Source organism: Xenopus laevis, chromosome 6S (genome assembly GCF_017654675.1).
Source record: "Xenopus laevis strain J_2021 chromosome 6S, Xenopus_laevis_v10.1, whole genome shotgun sequence".
NCBI classification, from domain to species: domain Eukaryota; kingdom Metazoa; phylum Chordata; class Amphibia; order Anura; family Pipidae; genus Xenopus; species Xenopus laevis.
In genome coordinates, this window is record NC_054382.1 from 1,903,765 (window position 1) to 1,920,530 (window position 16,766).

Genomic DNA, 16,766 nt, shown 5'->3' on the forward strand with positions numbered 1-16,766 from the left:
CCCATAATATAGAAAAAACGCCAGCGTTTTTTGGGACTTAGAAAAAATTTTGACTTTTTTTGAAGCAATCCCTATCTACTCTATTGCGCTTCGCCTGGTCTGAGGTGGCGAAGGACGTCTGGCGTAAAAGCGTTCAGTACAATGCGCGCGTTAGTGAATTTGCGTAGTTACGTCCATTGCGAAAATTCGCCAGGCGTAAGGGTGCGAAGTAACACTAGCGAATCTACGCCAGCGTTCGTTAGTGAATTTGCGAAGTAACGAATGCCCAACGCTAGCGAATTGACGCTAGCATTAGGCGCTTAGTGAATTTGCCCCATAGTGTAGCGTTCTCACTTAACCAGAAAAAGTTGTGTGTTCTCACACACCCTACTTGTCAGCTGGTGTAGATGGGCCTGGTGCAACAGCTGGAGGCTCAGTCACCTCCCAACGCAAGTTCCCAAGAAAACGCCAATGGCACACAGGTCTGCATGAAGACTTCTAGTGCACTGCCCTCCACTTGAAATAAACACTAGAAGTCTTCATGCAGACCTGTGTGCCATTGGCGTTTTCTTGGGAACTTGCGTTCTCACTTAACACACACCTTCAGTCTGACCATATCCACTCTTATCAGTAAACCACAATATAGAACTCAGTTAGTTCCAGTTTACACGAAAAATGAAAATGAATATTTATCAGACATACATCAAATATATAGTGAATAACGGAGTTTAAAAAATGAGGAAAATGAGGAAGCCACTAGCCACAAGGGCACTCCAATAAGTATATCGCATCTAATTAGGGTCTGGAACATTTGACTATTAAAGATTTTAGCCTTCCTTATATCCACACTAATTACAGAGATTATATGGAGAAAAAAAACCCCTTGATAAAGCCCTCTCTTATTACCTTCCATCCCTTTTCCCATTACAAGTATATATCAACATCTGTTTCAGATTTGGGGCTCTTTGGAAAATAACTTAAGATTTGTTAGGGAGAAGTGGTTCTAATGTTTTAGCCAAACCCAATACCCCCCCCAAATGATTCTCGATAATATTTGTAATAGTCCTTGCTTCATGGTTATATTGAGTTTTAAAGGAGAAGGAAAGCTAGCAAAGCAATGTATTGCCAATAGATTAGCCACAGTAGTACAAGCTATAACACTATATTTATTCTGCAGAATGATTTACCATACCTGAGTAAAAAGCTCTCGGCTTGTTTAGAATAGCAGCTGCCATATTAGCTTGTTGTGACATCACTTCCTGTCTGAGTCTCTCCCTGCTCACTCATAGCTCTGGGCTCAGATTACAGCAGAGAAGGGAGAGGAACAAACTGAGCATGCTCAAGCCCTAGCCCTGGAGGTTTAAGCTGAAAACAGAAGCCCATGAGTACACAATAGAAGGAAAGAAATGTGATGTTTGACAGAGGACTCAGAGCAGCATTACTTTGAGGGGTTACTGGTGTATTTATATAGATCTTTCTGATAAAGCTCACTTACTTTTAGCCTTCCTTCTCCTTTAAATCAAAATTATCCTTTTTGGTTTCTTCTCGAGATTTTTCTTTTTTTATCTTTCTGATATTGTATCTCTATCCGAATTTCTCACTAACTCGAATCTGACCCATTTTGCCAAAAAATGTTTGAATTAAAAAATACTCACACAGACGCATGTAACAGCTCAGGTTAAGACGCAGCATGTTGCATTTCACCTGCATGCACCTGTGTGAGTACAGCCCCCAATAACCTGCATGCACCTGTGTGAGTACAGCCCCCAATAACCTGCATGCACCTGTGTGAGTACAGCCCCCAATAACCTGCATGCACCTGTGTGAGTACAGCCCCTGTCACAATAATCGAGTGCATCTACTCCTGCGCTCCCCTGCGGCTGAACTGAAGAAAGCGCAATACAGGGGAGCGCAGGCAAAACCAGCCGAGTGTAAGAGCCCTAATGAAGGAGAACTGAACCCTAAAAATGAACATGCCTGGATATTTTACACAAGGAACTGCATCAGCCTAAAGATTCAGCATCTCTATAACAGTAATGATTGGGGCCTTTATAGGTTTGTACAGGGAGGGGGTTCACCATTGTGGATTTTCTTAGGAACATCAGTATCTGCACATGTTGTTGAGAAACTGAACTTCGGGTTCATTGTAAATCATCAAGCATAAAATGAGGTGCAACTGTCATATAAGCTAATGATAATTACTAATTGCACTGGTTTCTATGCTGCTATGAAGTAATTATCTGTATTAATTAAGAGTGACCAGCTGGGTATCATTAGCCTCAGGTGGCTTATTAGTAGTCCTCAAACCCCAGGCTCATTTCTCTAACTGGGAGAGACACACAGAGAGGGTCTGGGATCCTGACGTTAATGATCCTATGTACCTGGACACACACGGACACTCGCAGGAAGGTCTGTAATCTGACTCTATTGTTATTGATCCTGCTGCTGAAAGATAGTTTTGTTGTTTGGAAAGAAAAACTGCCTTTATTTTCTACCTGTTTGCTGCCGGCTGGAATAAAAGCCATTTTATATGTTTCAGCCGCAGGGGAGCGCAGGAGTAGATGCGCTGAATTCTTTCCAATGGGGCTGTACTCGCAGAGACGCATGTGAGCCCTGAATGCAGGTAAAATGCAACATGCTGCGTCCCAACCTGTGTTCGGTGCTTACATGCGTCTGTGTGAGTACAGCCCCATTGGAAAGAATTCAGCGCATCTACTCCTGCGCTCCCCTGCGGTTGAACGCATGAAACCTGCGGTTGAACGCATGAAGCCCTAAGGGCTCTTACAGACGAGCGTTTGAAGCTGTGCTCCCCTGCTTACCGTTTTTATGCGTTCAACCACAGGAGTAGACGCATTCAGTTTTTTTTCAGTGGGGCTGTACTCACACAGGCACATGTAGGCGCCGAACGCAGGAAAAATGCAGCATGTTGCTTTCGGCGCCTGTGTGAGTACAGCTTCATTGAAAAAAACTGAATGCGTCTAATCCTGCGCTCCCATGCGGCTGAACGCATAAAAACGGAGCGCAGCTTCAAACGCTCATCTGTAAGGGCTCTTACACATGAGCGTTCTGACCTGCGCTCCCCTGCGTTCCGTTATTTGGCGTTCAGCCGCAGGGGAGCGCAGGAATAGACGCAAGTCATTATTTGAAATGGGGCTGTACTCACTCAGGCGCGTGTAGGCACCGAACGCAGGAAAAATGCAGCATGTTGCGTCTGAACCTGCGTTCGGCGCCTACACGCGCCTGAGTGAGTACAGCCCCATTTCAAATAATGACTTGCGTCTATTCCTGCGCTCCCCTGCGGCTGAACGCCAAATAACGGAGCGCAGGTCAGAACGCTCATGTGTAAGAGCCCTTAGAGCCCTAACACTCCAGGCTCTCATTATCCCATGCTAATTAAGAGCCATTGATAAACATGTGACTATGCTAATGAAGGTCGTTAGAGAACAGGAACTCATCAGCCCCCCTTTACATATTGTGGGGGAACCTTTTTACCAAAAAGGTGAGTTAGTTTGGGGAAGAGACGTGTGGGTACAGGAGCTCTGCAGGCTAATGAGGAGACTCTGCCCAAGGACAGGTAACTAGATCAGTGTTTCCAACTTACTGGTGGGACTGGGTTTCCTGGGGTCAATATGCTAAAAATGTGTCATTTTAGACAACTGTTATTGGTGTTCTGTCCTTTTTAGTGATTATATCAGTGTATATTATCTGCAGGAATATATATAATTATTTACTTCTCATACATTACCTGGAGTCACTTTGCACAACCTCTCTTAGAACTTACAGAATAGAATTATAGTATGAAATAGATAGTGAAATTCTGAGACCATTTGAAATTGCTTATTATTTGTGGTTTTTCAGTTATTTAGCTTTTTATTCAGCAGCTCTTCAGTTTGTAATTTCAGCCGTCTGGTCGCTAGGGTCCAAATTCCCCTAGCAACCACACACTGATTTGAATAAGAGACTGGAATGTGAATAGGAGAGGCCTGAATAGAAAGATCAGTAATAAAAATTATCAATAATATAAATAATAAATAAAAAAAATAGATAATCAAGACCAATTGTTGCTTTGAATCATTCATTCTATAACAGGGGTTCCTCAATACATTGATCGTGGTCTACCATCAGATCCCAGTAAAGTCTCTGGTAAGGCCCAGACTGTTTGGGCAAATGCCCCAAGGGCCACTGCATTTACTGCTGGGCCACTACTAATGGGCCACTTCAGTTGTTTAATGCAACAGACTACGGCACTCCAGCCAATTCTTGCCTCTGCTTCTCCCTTCACTCACACTCACACTCACACTGAGCCGCCTTGTGTTCCTCCCTCCTCCTATGATTGGCCATTAGTCAGGGAAAGGTCAAGCTCCTGCCCCTCTCATTGGCCGGCAGACTGGTTGGGGAGCTTTCTGCTAGTGAAGGAGACTCGAGCGCTACTTCACTCCCTAACGCCAGGCAAATTTTCGATCTGGCAAAGGGACGTAACTACGCAAATTCACTAAGATGCGCATTATACTGACCGTTACCTCGTGCGCCAAACTTGCCTTTGCCGCCTTAGACCGGGGGAAGTGCAATAGAGTAGATAGGAGTTTCTCAAAATTTAGTTTTCTAAGTCCCAAAAATGCTGGTGTTTTTTTATTTTTCGGGGTGATAGACTTAATTACCTGCCGTATGCAAATTAACCAACGCTAGCGCAATTTCGCTTCAATTGGTACAGTAATGCTAGCGCAACTTCACCAGCATTCGGCACCCTGGGCGCAACTTCAGATTTTAGTGAATTAGTGTTGTCCTGGCGAATCTACGCCTGGCGAAGTGTTGCGTTGTGAGCGAAGTCGTCGCTGGCGAGTTTTCGGAGGTTAGTGAATTTGCCCCAGAGAGTAATAAATGGCTCGGCAGGCTCTTTCCTGCTCAGTATAAAACAGATGATCTCCAGTTAGTTGATGAAAGTTACCAGGAGAAACCTTCACCGCTGTTTTCTGCAAATTTGGAACTTTTTCAGTTCACATCAAATATTAATTTGTCTATGAATAAATGCGTTGATAATGTAAAAAAAAAAAAAATTCAGTTTTCCAGTGTTTTTCCTTTCTTTATACTAGAGATATTGCCTAGTAAATATAAATAAATAAAGTTGTATAAAGGCAGCGGCGCCGGTCCAGTCCACAAGCTTCACAGGGGTTTCATTTTATGACCCAATGTAGCAAAAATGAACCTCTGAAACGTATTTTTAATGCAGTTGTTACTGAACAGCAGGATTAGTTTAGAAACCCGTCAGCTCATCAGGAAGATTGTGCAGGATAAAGACCACGAGACAAAGTATTTGGTGGTCCCCCCTCACTCTAAGGGCCTTTACTCACGGGCGTTTGAAGCTGCGCTCACCTGTGTTCCGGTTTTATTGCGTTCAGCCGCAGGAGTAGATGCGCTGAATTCTTTTCAATGGGGCTGTACTCACACAGATGCATGTAAGCGCCAAATGCAGATTGGGATGCAGTATGTTGCATTTGGGGCTCACATGCATCTGTGTGAGTACAGCCTCATTGAAAAGAATTCAGCGCATCTACTCCTGCGGCTGAACGCAATAAAACTGGAACACAGGTGAGCGCAGCTTCATACGCCCGTGAGTAAAGGCCCTAAACGTTGGTGCCGGCAGGTGCTGCATATGATCCTCACACTCTTGACTTTCACTGTGTTAATTACAACATTCTATTACATTTGTCCTATGAATCTCATTTTCAGCACAAATCTGTGCGTCGTTCTGCATTGCTGCATAAATACGTAGTTCCTGCATATTCCTGCTTTTCTCCTCATTGATTTTATGTGAAATCCATAAAACCTCACACTCTGTCTGTTTGGGGCAAATGCCCGAAGGGCCACTCCATTTACTACTGAAATTGTCTGCGTCTGTTTTGTGTAGTTAAAGTGTAGTGGTCTCACTCGGGCCCACTGGAGCTACGTCCGACTACAGCCTCTAGTACAGGCAGGGGACCAGGTCTGGACTGAGAAGTAAAATAGGCCCTGACATTTCAGCTACACTGAGGCCCAACACAACCATCACCAGCCACTAAATACTGACTCTCTATGGCAACTCCCAGCAGCCCCTCTGGCATTTGCCTGAACCCACAGATTGCCAGTCCGGGCCTGTATGGGACCTGTTATCCAGAATGCTCGGAACCTGAGGTTTTCCAGATAACCCATCTTTCCATAATTTGGATTTCTGTACCTTAAATCCACTACAGATCATGTGCTATGTGTGTGTGTTTGGCTTTTGGGCCGATACAACTGTACGGCCTGTGGGTAAGTGTATAGATGTTACTTGACTTAACTGCTACTATGATGTACAGAGGGATATTCTGAGACAAGTTGCAATTGGTTTTTATTTTTATTATTGTTTTTTTTTACTTATTTAGCTTTTTATTCAGTGGCTCTCCAGTTTGTAATTTCTGCAGTCTGGTTGCTAGGGTTCACATTACCCTAGCAACCACCATGCATTCATTTGCTATTGGTTTTTATTTGTGTTTTTTGAGTTATTTTTATTGAGCAGTTTGTAATTTTAGCTCTGCCTATCCCTGTCAGTGGTGTAATTATCAAGGGTGCAGGGGGGGGGGGGTACTTAGGGCCCACGATTGGATCAACCCAATATCTCCCACCTCAAGCCGTTGATTGATTTATATAGTTAATTGATGAATTCTAGTATCTATGGCATATCGGTTATTTAGAGGATCATATTTCTCTGCATACATGGAGGGTGAACAGACCTACAAGGTGGACACCAATATATACGTTTTAACCCAATATATATATAAGTGAAGCGGAGTACAAGAACATTGTGTGTTTACATGTTGGCTGCTTTCATTTTTGTTGCCCAGTCTGCTTTTTACTCCCAGTCCGGCCCTGTTTCTGTCAGACCAAAACCAACCAGAGAGGAGGGGGATGTAGGGTCGGACTGGGCCGGTAGGATACTGGGGGGAAAATCCTGGTAGGCCCAGATCCACATTGGGTTCCTAGTGCTGGAAAATCATTGTGCAAATTTGTGTATGTGCTCATGGCACGATCTTACAAACTAGCCCTGGGGCCCCCAGTCCGACCATGAGGGGATTTAATACACTGCATTGATTGGCTCAAAAACTTGAATGCATCCAGTGGTCTCTAGGACCGCTCCTCCTCCATCCTGTCTCCCAGCATTGCTCCGCCCCTTCCACTCTCTGTTCTACTGCTGACTCTGCGGACTCTGCTGCTGCTGACTCTGCTGTGTGAGTGTCAGTGAGTGTCAGTGTGTGAGTGTCAGTGTGAGCTCCACATATAATACGAGGGGAAGCCGGAAGAGCAGGGCCTCCAGCAGATCCTTCAGCTGTTTTATGAAAGAGTCTCAGTCCCCAGACAGTAACACACAGTGAGTCCTGTGACTGAGGGAAGTCTGAGACCTGCTCTGATTCTCCTTTGCTCTAGTTCTGTGACTTGTGCAGCACATTCAGGATCTACTTGTGAGTATTTCAGGATTTACTTGTGAGTATTTCAGGATCTAAAAGGTTTAAGTGAATGTTCTTACTCTCTGCGGGTGATCTCCAGTGTAAAGTGTATTAATCCTCATTCAGGCACCGCTTGCCCTTAGGCAAATCTTTAAACAATTGCTTCAAGGAGAGCAGTTTAAAGCAAAATGCTGTGAAAAAGTATTTATTTATTCACTGACTACCATACTGTACACCACATGTTTCAGCCCTTTCTCAAGTGAATAAATACTCTCCTTGCTCTCATTCAACCAATTGTTTCAGGGTCTGGTTGTGAGTATTTCAGGGTCAGACTCACTTACTGGGGCACCAGGTAAAACCCAGTGTCCCCGGCCTTGGTGGGCCCGAGTCCTTCAGCGATTATTGGGAGGTGGGAGAGAACACACTGAAGATTAGGTGATTGGTGACTGATATAGAGCCGCCAGCTGCAGAGCTGGAACTAGAAGAAGTCACAGTAGGTGGGCGTCTCGGGCGTCTCGGGGTGGTGCATTTTCAGGGGAGATTTTTTTGGTTTGCTTGACCTTAAATAGTTACCGTATTCAATGTTATATTGTTCCTATTGTGTGTGATTCCCACTGCAGTCAGACTCACTCCCCACCTCTCTCTTGGCTGCTGGAAGAGCTTCATGTTTGAGGCCAATATCCCTGCGGCGGCTGCTGCTCAGATAAACCGATTATTTGGGGGCAATGTGATGGGATTTTTGGCTCCTGCAGGAACAAGTACCTGCCAACATTTTGGAAGTAAAAAGAGAAATTACATTTTTTACCAAGCCAGTTTATGTGACCACAACCCCCTAATTACCATGTTTGTTTTACAAAACTTGGCAGGTTATGAAAGTTTGAACATATTTCTGTGTTTTCTTTCCAGTTATTACAGTTTTGCTAATGAAGCTGAATTGCCCTTTAAGCTGTGAGTCTTCTCCCAAGGGACCTGTTATCTTATATTGTTACAATTACTTATTTGCTTATCTAGAAATTGTTACAAATGTATCTTATCTGCTGCTGTGGCTGTTCTGGGCTCTCTGCCAAAAGCAAATTAAGTTGGAAATGTTGTTTTTTTTTTCTGGCTGTTCAGTTTAGAGAAAATAGGGACTTTCCAGTACAAATGAGGGTTGAGCTGTCGAAAGAGGGACTGTCCCTCTAAAAATAAAGCAGTCGGGAGGAAAGCTGTAGATCAGCAGGTCTGTGTCTGCCCGGCAGTTACTGAGACTGTGGGTGGATCATATATTTAATGCTGACGCCTGTGCTGAGCCTGCACATAATGCTGCCTGTCAGTGCACACACACATGAGGAACAGCAGCACAGCCGGTACAATCACTGTGGAGCCACAAGAGCTTGCAGTCCAATTGGCAGGCACAATCTACCCTCAGGTGCCGAACAAAGTCCAGTACTTACTGAATCTGTCTCTTTAAAAATTGCACCTGGACTGTCTCTCCATTCCTAATGAACACCGTTTCAGTCCCACTTCATTTCTTCATCCAAGTTTCATTTTTTTTTTTTTTATAAGAATGAAATAGTTAAAAAAAAGATCTATATTTCCTTTTCCAATGTGTCCCTGTTACTATGGGGGGCCGTTGGCTCTTGAGATCAGGACACTGAGGGGCAGATTTATCAAGGGTCCAATTTCGAAGTGTAAAAATTCGATATTCATAGTCAAAGGTTTTTTGGGTTTTTTTTAATCGAATTTGGCCGTATTCGGTCGAAGTAAAATCGTACGATGAAATCCTTTGAATCGTAACGATTTAATCGATCGAATTATTTTACTTGGACTTCTAAAAACGTTCTAGGAGGTCCCCATAGGCTAACGTAGCAATTGGGCAGGTTTAAGGTACAAAGTGTCGCAGTCAATCTTTTTTTAAAGAGACAGTACTTCGATTTTCAAACTTTTTTACTTCGAATCGAAGTCAAATTTAGGCCTATTCGACAGTCTAAGTACCCAAAAATTAGTTCAAAATTCAAAGTTTTTACATATGAAAACCCCTGAGTATTGTCCCAAGCTATATTATTATTATTATTATTATTATACGGTGCTGAACTACAACTCCCAGCCTTTGCGTCTCTGTGACGTTGTACGAGTTGAAGTGCAACAATAACCGGAGTCTTCTCTTACATTCAGGACTAGACTTCTTCACCCTGAGTTGTATCCGGGGCCCTGACATTGGGATAAATTGTGGATTAAATGTGTCTGGATGTTAAACTGGAGTAACTATAGTAACAGTCAGTGGTTACTGCCCTGGGGGCAAATTCACTAAGATTTGTAGTTTCGCCAGCGCTCCGCAAATTCACTAAAATCCGAAGTTACGCTGAGTGGTAGCGTAAGGTTGTGAAGTTGCGCTAGCGTTGATTCACTTAGCGAAGTTACGCTAGCGATGGTTAATTTGCATAAGGCGCCAAATTCAAATTTCAATGGAGGAATACGTAGAATCACTACACAAGCCTGGGAAACCTTCAAATCATCAAATAAAATGTTTATTTTGCCCTACACATGTGCCCACTGTATAGTTAAGTTGCCATGAGTCAGGAAATGTAGGGGGGAAGGAGGGGAGCCCTAAAAAATTTTTTTCGGCCTATCACCCATAATATAGAAAACACGCCAGTGTTTTTTGGGACTTAGAAAAAATTTTGACTTTTTTTGAAGCAATCCCTATCTACTCTATTGCGCTTCGCCTGGTCTGAGGTGGCGAAGGAAGTCTGGCGTAAAAGGTAGCGTTCAGTATACTGCGCGCGTTAGTGAATTTGCGTAGTTACGTCACTAGTGAAAATTCGCCAGGCGTAAGGGTGCGAAGTAACACTAGCGAAACTACGCCAGCGTTCGTTAGTGAATTTGCGCAGTAACGAAAATGACAAACGCTAGCGAATTGACGCTAGCGTTCTGCGCTTAGTGAATTTGCCCCCTGGAGAGAGAGTAATTACAATGCAGATTCCATCATTATCCTCATTGATTTTAAAAGAGATTCCTCATCTTTAAATTATTTTTTTTTTTTATTATTATAACCATTTTATGGCGTTGGGATGTGCCGTACGGCAGACGCCCACTATTTATATCAAGGTAAATCTCCTTATAGGGACCAGGCGTCGAGAGTAGATCCCGGGGTAACAAAGTCTGGCCACCCCTGTTCCACTATTTTGGATTTGGCCGAATCCTCCGTGAAAGATACTGAACCAAATCCTAATTTGCATAATTAACGGTGGGAAGGGTAAAACTTTTTACTTCCTTGTTTTGTGACAGTCACAAGATTTCTCTCCTCACCCCTAATTTACATATGCTAATTAGGATTCGGGTTCAGCTGGGCAGAAGGATTTAGCCGAATCTTCCTGAAAAAGGCCGAATGGTGGATTTATTACATCGATAGTAACGATACACTGATAAGGGTGAGGGATCAGTAGTAGCAGATCATTACTTTACTCACTGGCTCATTGTGTCCCAATTTAGTTCATTAAAATGTTTGTTTCCAACATCTAAATGCACTGGACTAACTGCCACCCCACTATAGTTCTAGTTGGCCTTTAATCTCATGGACTAACTGCCACCCCACTATAGTTCTAGTTGGCCTTTAATCTCATGGACTAACTGCCACCCCACTATAGTTCTAGTTGGCCTTTAATCTCATGGACTAACTGCCACCCCACTATAGTTCTAGTTGGCCTTTAATCTCATGGACTAACTGCCACCCCACTATAGTTCTAGTTGGCCTTTAATCTCATGGACTAACTGCCACCCCACTATAGTTCTAGTTGGCCTTTAATCTCATGGACTAACTGCCACCCCACTATAGTTCTAGTTGGCCTTTAATCTCATGGACTAACTGCCACCCCACTATAGTTCTAGTTGGCCTTTAATCTCATAAGAAGGTTGAGTAGCACTTGCCCTGCTCCAGGTTTTCTAATAATTAAAGTGATTTTGTTCTATTTAACCTGCTGGGACATCTCTTTAAATCCTGCACCTTATTCCTGTTTATCCTTATTCGAATGTTTCACTTCTCAACTGTCCATTTCATGTTCTGTATGTAACAAATTTTTAAAAAGTCAAAAAGTTTTTCACAAAGTAATATCTTCTATGTTATAAAATACCCAGTTCTTATCAACTTATCTCTTGTTGTTGATTCGTTAAATGAAAGTTGTAAAATGTCTTTATTTTTCTAAGTATTTTCAGACGGGGGTCGCTGACTCCGGCAGCCAAAACCCGGTTGCTTCATCGGTAGGGATGGGCCAATTTGACCCATTTCGTTTCACCAAATGTCGCCAACGCCCATATAAAAACTTTTTTTTTTTTTTTTGACACTATGCCATACAAGTCTATGGGCGTCATTTTTTCGGCGAAACAAGGCAAAAAAAACCGTCCATCCCTATTCATCAGTCCACAATTATTTTATTTTTTTTTTAATTTTTTTTACTTTTTATTATCTTTCTATTCAGTGCCTCTCCTATTCATTCAAACCACTGCCGTGTTTCTATGGCAAACGTGACCCTAGTAACCCACTGCTGGAATACCCAATTACTGCTGAGCAACAATTCAAAAAGCACAAAAAATTACAACCAATTGCAACTTGTCTTGGAAAAAAAAAAAAAGATTTTTTTTGATGATATCACCCTAATAACCACAAGGCAGAAACAAAGATGGTTAAAATACAGAAAACAAAGCTAAATCTCTTGTCTGATTTCTGACTGTACATTTTTACTATTAATCACATTATTTACCCTTTTTTTACAGAGTTGTATGAAATAAAGAGGCGCAGAAGCCCCAGAAGCAAATTATTCTGATTCTGTGGGTAAATTGTGCAACTTCTCCAACACCCAAGAAATCCTCACATTGGAAAGAAGAATCTGCACCGACTCGGCTTTAGCGCAATGATCATTCCAAACTCCCACAAGGAACTTCCCTCAGCGACAACGTTTTATGACTGTCGAGAATGCGGGAAAAGATACACGAAAAGAAACAATCTTTATATTCATCAGAGAGTTCACGTCAAGGAGAAACCATTCCCATGCACAGAATGTGGGAAAGGATTCTCCCATAAAAGCCAACTTATTATTCATCAGAGAGTCCACACTGGGGAGAAACCATTCATATGCTCAGAATGTGGGAAAGGATTCTCGAAAAACTATGGGCTGATTCTTCATCTTCGAGTTCACACCGGGGAGAAACCATTCGTGTGCACAGAATGTGGCCAAAGATTCTCAAAAAACAATGTTCTTATTATGCATCAGCGAGTTCACACCGGGGAGAAACCATTCACGTGCACAGAATGTGGGAAAAGATTCTCACAAAAAAGGCAACTTAATCTTCATCTTCGAGTTCACACTGGGGAGAAACCATTCGTGTGCACAGAATGTGGCAAAAGATTCTCCAAAAACGATGTGCTTCTTATACATCTTCGAGTTCACACTGGGGAGAAACCATTCAGGTGCGCAGACTGTGGAAGATGTTTCTCTGTTTCCTCCTCTCTAAAATATCACCAGAGAATTTGCACAGGGAAGAAACCGTTGACCAGCACAGAATGTGGAGAAAGCTTCAAGCTGAACTTAAACCCGATAATTCACGCAGAAGAGAGTCAATCGTGTGCAGAATGTGGCAAATGCTTCTCTTCAAATTACCACCTTTCCCTACACATGAGAGTCCACACCGGGGAGAAACCATTTTCTTGTGCAGAATGTGATAAAGGTTTCTCTTGTAAGATGAGTCTTACCAGACATCGCAGAATTCACACCGGGGAGAAACCATTCACTTGTACTGAATGTGGCAAAAACTTCTCTACTAATTACAACCTTTCCCTACACATGAGAGTCCACACCGGGGAGAAACCATTTTCTTGTGCAGAATGTGATAAAAGTTTCTCTTATAAGACCAGTCTTAACCGCCATCGTAGAATTCACACCGGGGAGAAACCATTCGCTTGTACAGAATGAGGGATACAATTATCTTCTGAGGTCCAACTTATCCATCACCAGAAAACCCACAAAGTATCGGAACATTTCCCATGCACGGAAGTTTTGTCTTCAGAAAGATTCCTTCTCAAGCACCGGAGAAGTTACACAAAGGAGCAAACTCTACAGAATGGGGAGAAAAAATCCCACACAACCTGCACCTTCAAGAAGACCTAAATGTTGGGACGTCCCTGACCAAAAACCAGGAAGTCCCGGACATCAAGGAGCAGAATTTCTAATTTATGTGTTTTTTATTTATTTTTTACTCCTAATAAATTCGCATGTACTCAAAACTGGAACGTTTATCTTCTTTAAAAACATCTAAAACTCCAATGTTACTGTCCAGAAAACTTGAATCAAGTTTTAATGAAACTTGATTTGAGTTTTTCTCCGAAAATAAACTTGAAGGTCAAGAAGTCTATCGACATCTTCACAGGGGGTCAGGGGATCTATGTCATGGACTGTAAATGAATTCAGCAGGATTTAGGTGAGGAATATTTGAATTAGAACCGGTCGAGGTGTAATAAATCTCACATTCAAATTTATATTTGAGTTGGTTCCTTTAAATTCAAATTTTAAGTTTTGACAAGTTTTCCAAAATTCAAATTTACCATTCAAACCTTGAAGGAAAGGTAAAATACAAATAAAGCTCTATGGGGCAAAGTGACTTAACGCGGGTGGAAATTCGCCAGTGTGACGTGATTTCTGTACTTCGCCGATTTACTTACTAACGGTCGCTGGCGTAACTGCGCTATCAAAGGAGATAAGACTCTAGTGGTACTTTGCTCCCTAACGCCTGGCGAATTTTCGCTCTGGCAAATGTAACTAAGTAAATTCACTAAGACGAGGATATTAATTAACGTTACCTTATGCGCCAGACTTGATTTCGCCACCTCAGACCAGGCGAAGTGCAATGGGGTTCCTAAAAAAAAATAGTTGGAACTTTTTCTAAGTCCTAAAAACCGTTGGGTTGCCATAGCAACAGCATTGGTCTCTGCATTTCTTCTTTGTTTAGCTGGGTCTAGTCTTAGGTGCCATCCTCAATAGTAAAACCAAAGCAGCCCGTCTGGCGCATACTGGGAGACAAAGGAAGTGATGCAAGATTCAGCAAGATGGCGGCCGCAAACTCCGCAGCGGTGGTTTTTTTTTTGTCAAGTGCCTGTACAACTAAACTACAGTGATTTGGCAAATTACAACGTGGCGTTTCAGGAGGGGGGGCACACAAACGACATTTAGGAATACAATTTAAAAATTACAACACTTTTGTTGTCCTTTAATAAATCTGCCCCCAAAATAGTAAAGGTTAAATTTGTTTTATGTGTTCGTAGCAGTGGATTATCCACGCGGTATAGAATGGTGTTTTCCTAGTACAGTACTCCTTTTAAAAACAGACGCATGTAAGCGCTGAATACAGGTGAAATGCAACATGTTGTGTCCCACCTGGGTTTGGCGCATGCGTCGGTGTGAGTACCGCCCCGTCACAATAATTGAGTGCGTCTACTCCTGCATTTCCCTGCAGCTGAATGGAATAAAGCGTAACGCAGTGTAAAACCGCCCGTATATACGAGCCCTTAGAGAGAACAGGGGAATAGTCTCATTAGGTTTCTGTTAATGACCCAGATTGTTGGGGTGTTGGTCTGACCGGACCGGTGATCTGTGGGTTCTGGTGAAGGGCCCCTGTAAATTGCAATTGACACTCACTATTTCTTGGCCTGTTTGGGCCTCTGTGCACCTGAAATGCCAGTCATGTGACGTCGGATGGATGTACTTTGCACCTCTCATTTGCCACTTGCGATTCCTCTTAGAGCATCGGATCAGAAGAAGTCGCTCTTACCAGCAATTACCGGCGCAATAGCCATAGGACTCAACCAGAGCTCTAATGAAAATGGCTGAGGAACACCAGGTCTCTGGTTCAACTCCAGTGGGTTATGACAGTGGGTTAGTCTCGCTGTATAATTCATGTTTATATGGTGTTTGTGTAGATTTGATTCTGCAGAGATACAGAATATTCCAGACCACCATTAAGTACCCAGAGATTCCAAGTAGCAGATTCCAGGGATTCCTCTGATTCCTTAGATCCAGCCAAGGAGCCATTACAGGTTCAGCTCATACAATAAAGCAGAGACCAAGATCTTCAGGAATAGGATATCAGGTCTCTCAGAAACCAAATAGCAACAGATCTTCTTGTCTGTTAAGGTGGCCATACACCGCCGATAAAAGCTGCCAACAGACAGCAGCTTATTGGCCCGTGTATGGGGCCCCTGACGGGCTTCCCCGATCGAGATCTGGCCAAAAGTCAGCCAGATCTCGATCGGATGGGACTAAAAATCTGCGGCCGCATCTGTTCATTGATGCCGTCCCGCGATCCAACCGCCCGTTCGCTAGGATCCAATCATTAGGCCCTAGGTCCCACGATCGGATCAGCCCGATATTGCCCACCTATATTGCCCATACGAGCGGATCTCTCCACGTATGGGCACCTTCAGTTACAACAAGTCATAAGACAAAAGAGGCCGAGGTGCAACTTTATTCACACAATGGAATCTGAGCAGCCAACCAACAGTCTTAAGGTGGCCATACACAAGCAGATAAAAGCTGCAGACAGACCAAGTCAGCAACTTATTAGCCCATGTATGGGGCCACCCCCGACGGGCTTCCCCCAACGAGATCTGGCCGAAAGTCAGCCAGATCTTGATCGGATGGGACTAAAAATCCAGTCGGATCGCGGCCGCATCTGTTCGTTGATGCGGTTCCACCATCTGACCGCCCGTTACCATTTGTTAGGATCGGATTGTTGGGCCCTAGGGCCCATGATTGGATCAGCCAGATATTGCCCACCTCAAGGTGAGAGTCGCCAAACGAGTGGATCTCCGTGTATGGCACCTTTACAGGACATCAGAAGGTGATTTATCAAGTGAAACCTTTCCTTTATGAAGAATAAAGGTGGCCATACACGGGCAGATAAAACTGCCGATATCGTCGTTTGGACCGATTTGACAGCTTATCTGCCCGTGTATGGGGGCTTCCGACGGGTCTTCCCGATCGATATCTGGCCACGATATTGATCGGGAAGGTTGGATTTTTACCCGACCGACCCGTCGGAGCCGCTTGTCACATCGTAATTTGATCGTTCGGCCATACGGCCGAACGTTCGAATTACCCCCGATATAGCCACGCAGTTTAGTGGCATATCGGGGAGAGATCCGCTCGTTTGGCGACATCGCCAAACGAGCGGATCTCTCAGTGTATAGCCACCTTAAGGCAAAGTCTTCTCTTCAGATGTCAACCTTCTATTACATCCCACAGGGGAGAAAGGATTTTTTACAAGTAAGAACCTCAAACTTCACCAGAGAATTCACACAGGAGA

The 16,766-nt window shown here is 43.4% G+C and overlaps 1 protein-coding gene across 7 annotated transcripts in view; it reads left to right on the forward strand.

Annotated features, from left to right (window-relative positions):
- LOC108695585 (oocyte zinc finger protein XlCOF20) overlaps nucleotides 1-13,692 on the forward strand; it is a 19,784-nt gene extending 6,092 nt beyond the window's left edge. For 2 of the 7 annotated variants that reach the window (XM_041568204.1, XM_041568205.1), the window contains exon 2: nucleotides 12,186-13,692. In XM_041568204.1, the coding sequence (XP_041424138.1) occupies nucleotides 12,323-13,381 (1,059 nt within the window). In that variant the 5' untranslated portion in view covers nucleotides 12,186-12,322 and the 3' untranslated portion in view covers nucleotides 13,382-13,692. Of the gene's footprint in view, nucleotides 1-1,828; nucleotides 2,035-2,179; nucleotides 2,389-3,415; nucleotides 3,554-7,231; nucleotides 7,452-12,185 lie in introns of those variants that run through there. The other 5 variants (XM_041568202.1, XM_041568206.1, XM_041568201.1 and 2 more) reach the window with 5 other exon arrangements.
- The last annotated feature ends 3,074 nt before the right edge of the window (nucleotides 13,693-16,766 follow it).